Source organism: Nothoprocta perdicaria, unplaced genomic scaffold (genome assembly GCF_003342845.1).
Source record: "Nothoprocta perdicaria isolate Ctin4 unplaced genomic scaffold, notPer1 scaffold_398, whole genome shotgun sequence".
Taxonomy (NCBI): domain Eukaryota; kingdom Metazoa; phylum Chordata; class Aves; order Tinamiformes; family Tinamidae; genus Nothoprocta; species Nothoprocta perdicaria.
Window position 1 is genome coordinate 45,058 of NW_020455641.1, and position 2,690 is coordinate 47,747.

Sequence of the window (2,690 nt, forward strand, 5' to 3'; positions counted from 1 at the left end):
GGCAGCCCCTGGGCACTGCCCTTGCAGGACACATGTCCCTGGGGGGGCCCTGCCAGGCTTGGGGGGGTTTCAGCCCTTTCCCCCTAGASACACGGGCACCCCCAGCTGGTCCCTGAGGCCCCCGGGGTGGGGGGGCGCTAAGGCTTGGTGGCTGCGGCTCCGTGGGGCCGGGGGGTGCAGGGGACTCTGCCCCTGCTGGCAGCACCTGGAGGGGCTGGAGCCCCCAGCGGAGCGGGGGACCCCCCCGCCCCGAGAGACACCCTGGGGGCGGCTGGGGAGGGGAGCAGGGGGTCCYGAGGGGGGATCCCCACAGCTGGTCCTGGCCCCGCGGCGGGAGCAGGGACAGCAAACGGGGACCGGGGCCCCCGGTGCGGCCGCGGGGAYGATGGGGCCGTGTGGAGCGAGGCAGGAGCCGGGCGGCCACGGAGCCCCGTCCCGGCGCCCCGGATCCAAGGCACTGAGTGAAGGGTCCCCGGCGGAGCGGGGCCGGCACCCTAGGGCGCCCGCAGCTGGCCCAGGCTGGCGTAAACGTCCTCGGCGCCACTGAGCTCCTCCAGGATGGGCAGCAGGGTGAGCAGCTCCGTGTCGCCCATGTCATCGAACCAGGACTGCACGGGGACCTGGCGGGGACGAAGGGCCGGCATGAGCGGGACGGTGCCGGGGCCGCGGGCGGCCGGGAACGGCGGCGCTCCGGGGCCTCACCGCGTTGCCGGGGTGGAAGATGTAGGAGGCCGGCGAGTTGTCCAGGATGAGGGTCTTGTGCAAGTCGCGGCCCAGCAAGCTCAGGTCCTTCACGTAGCATCCCTGGTGGAAGACGCACGATTCCCGGAAGAGCCGAGCCCGGAAAACGCCGCGCTGGTCCAGGAGGTCGGTCACGGGGTCCGCGTACTGGGGACATAGGGGGACACGTTGGTGACGGCAGCACGGGGACCCCGCGGGCGCCCTCGTCCCCGTCCCGCGCTCACCTTGGCCAGGCTGGCCGTGAAGAGGACGCACTCGAAGAGCTCGCCCATGCGCCGCAGGAACTCGTCCACGAAGGGCCGCTTGAGCACGTAGACCTGCCGGGGAGCGGCCTCAGCRCCGCCCCGCGGCCCCGCCGCCCTACCTGCCGCCGCCGCCGCCTGCTCCGCGTCACCGGCCGCCTCCCGGCACAAGTAATCGAGAATAGGCCGGGGATGGTAACAGCCTATCCTGGATTACTTGAACCGGGCCGCGGCCCCGGGGTCCCGGCGGCTCGGCCGTCCCGCCGGCGCCGCTGTCCCCTCACCTGGTGCGTGGTCCCCTCGATCTCCACGGGCACCACGAAGTCGGCGTTGCTGATGGGCTGGGGGGAGCGGCGCGGTTAGCGGGGGGTCCCCCAGGGTGGCGCTGGGGACAGGGTGTCCCCCTCAGCGCAGGGCAGCTCAGGGGCGTCCCGCGCGTCCCCGTCCCCCACCTTGAAGGAGCTGTGCACCAGCGTCTCGTCCAGGTCGATGACCACGCAGATGCGGCCCTGGTCCTGCTGCGTCGCCTCGGGCAGCAGGCAGGGCCCAGGGATCTGCAGGCGGGACGGGACCGCCGTCACCCCAGGGTGCCCCAGGGATGTCCCCTCCCTGCCGCGTGGGTCCCCACGGGGGCTGCTGCCCTCCCCGCGCCCCGGGGCAGATGGGGGCACGGCCAGCGGCCCCCCCGCTCCAGGCTGTGTCACTGGAGGATGACAGGGGCGGGGTGGGGGACAACGGCCACCCCCATGTCCTGCATGCGGGGACAGGGCCTCACGCACCTGGTAGAACTGGTACTGGAGACACGGCAAGAGATCCGACTGGCGGAGGGAGAAACGGGCGTCAGGAGGCAGTGGCAGCCCCCGCGGGGGACGCGGGCAGGGGGCCGGTGCCCCCCGGCGCGGGGCAGCCCCTCACCTTGGCCACAGGGCCGGGCTCCTCTTTGCAGACCCCGTGCTCAGCCCCGCAGCCCCCGGCGCCCCCGGCCCGGAGGCAGCAGAAAAGGGCCTTGAAGATGCTCCGGCCACGCGGTTTCTTGGGAGAGGAGCCGCAGCCGGAGCCTGAGGGGAAGGGGACACGTGTGGGTGGCAGCTCTGGGCCCCCCAGGCTCTTCCCGGCTCCGCTCTGTGTCCGTGTGTGGCAGCTCCGGGAGCTGCAGGGGCTCCCGTCCTGCCGCCCCCCCGGTGGCCCTTGCAGCGGCACCRGCCGAGCGCCGACGTCCAGCGACGTCCGGCACCGGGGCCAAAGGAAACGGCGGCAGCAGAACCGCCCGGCGGCTGCGGGCCCCGCGGAACCGGCGGGATGCGGAGCCGGGCAGGACACAGGAGCTGGGCTGGGACACGGGAGCTGGATGCAGGAGCTGGGGCCGGGATGCGGGAGCTGGGCGAGACATGGGAGCCGGGGCCGGGACGTGGGGTCGGCGGGACACGGGAGCCGGGCGGGATGTGGGACCAGATGGGATGCGGGAGCCGGGGCCRGGACGCGGGAGCCGCCGGGAGGGACACGGGAGCCGCCTCTGCCCGCCCAGAGCCGCGGCCCAAGAGGCTCCTCCGCTCGCGCGGGCCGTGGCGGAGCCGCTGACACCGTCCCGGGCTGTCCCCGGTGCCACGGGCCGTGCGGGAAACCTCCGCGCGCCGCTGCCGAGCGCCCGGGGCCGGAGCCCGAGCGGAGCGGCCGCCAGGCCCGAGGCCTCGGCGAGGGGCTCCGGTG

The 2,690-nt window shown here is 74.7% G+C and overlaps 1 protein-coding gene across 1 annotated transcript in view; it reads right to left on the reverse strand.

Moving 5' to 3' along the window:
• Nucleotides 1-448: 448 nt before the first annotated feature.
• The window catches only part of CTDSP2 (CTD small phosphatase 2), a 5,508-nt gene continuing 3,266 nt past the window's right edge, over nucleotides 449-2,690 (reverse strand). The window contains exons 2-8 of the mRNA XM_026045088.1: nucleotides 1,899-2,041; nucleotides 1,763-1,801; nucleotides 1,436-1,537; nucleotides 1,268-1,324; nucleotides 966-1,058; nucleotides 703-888; nucleotides 449-620 (exon numbers count right to left, since the gene is read on the reverse strand). Of these exons, the coding sequence (XP_025900873.1) occupies nucleotides 495-620; nucleotides 703-888; nucleotides 966-1,058; nucleotides 1,268-1,324; nucleotides 1,436-1,537; nucleotides 1,763-1,801; nucleotides 1,899-2,041 (746 nt within the window). The 3' untranslated portion in view covers nucleotides 449-494. The remainder of the gene's footprint in view (nucleotides 621-702; nucleotides 889-965; nucleotides 1,059-1,267; nucleotides 1,325-1,435; nucleotides 1,538-1,762; nucleotides 1,802-1,898; nucleotides 2,042-2,690) is intronic.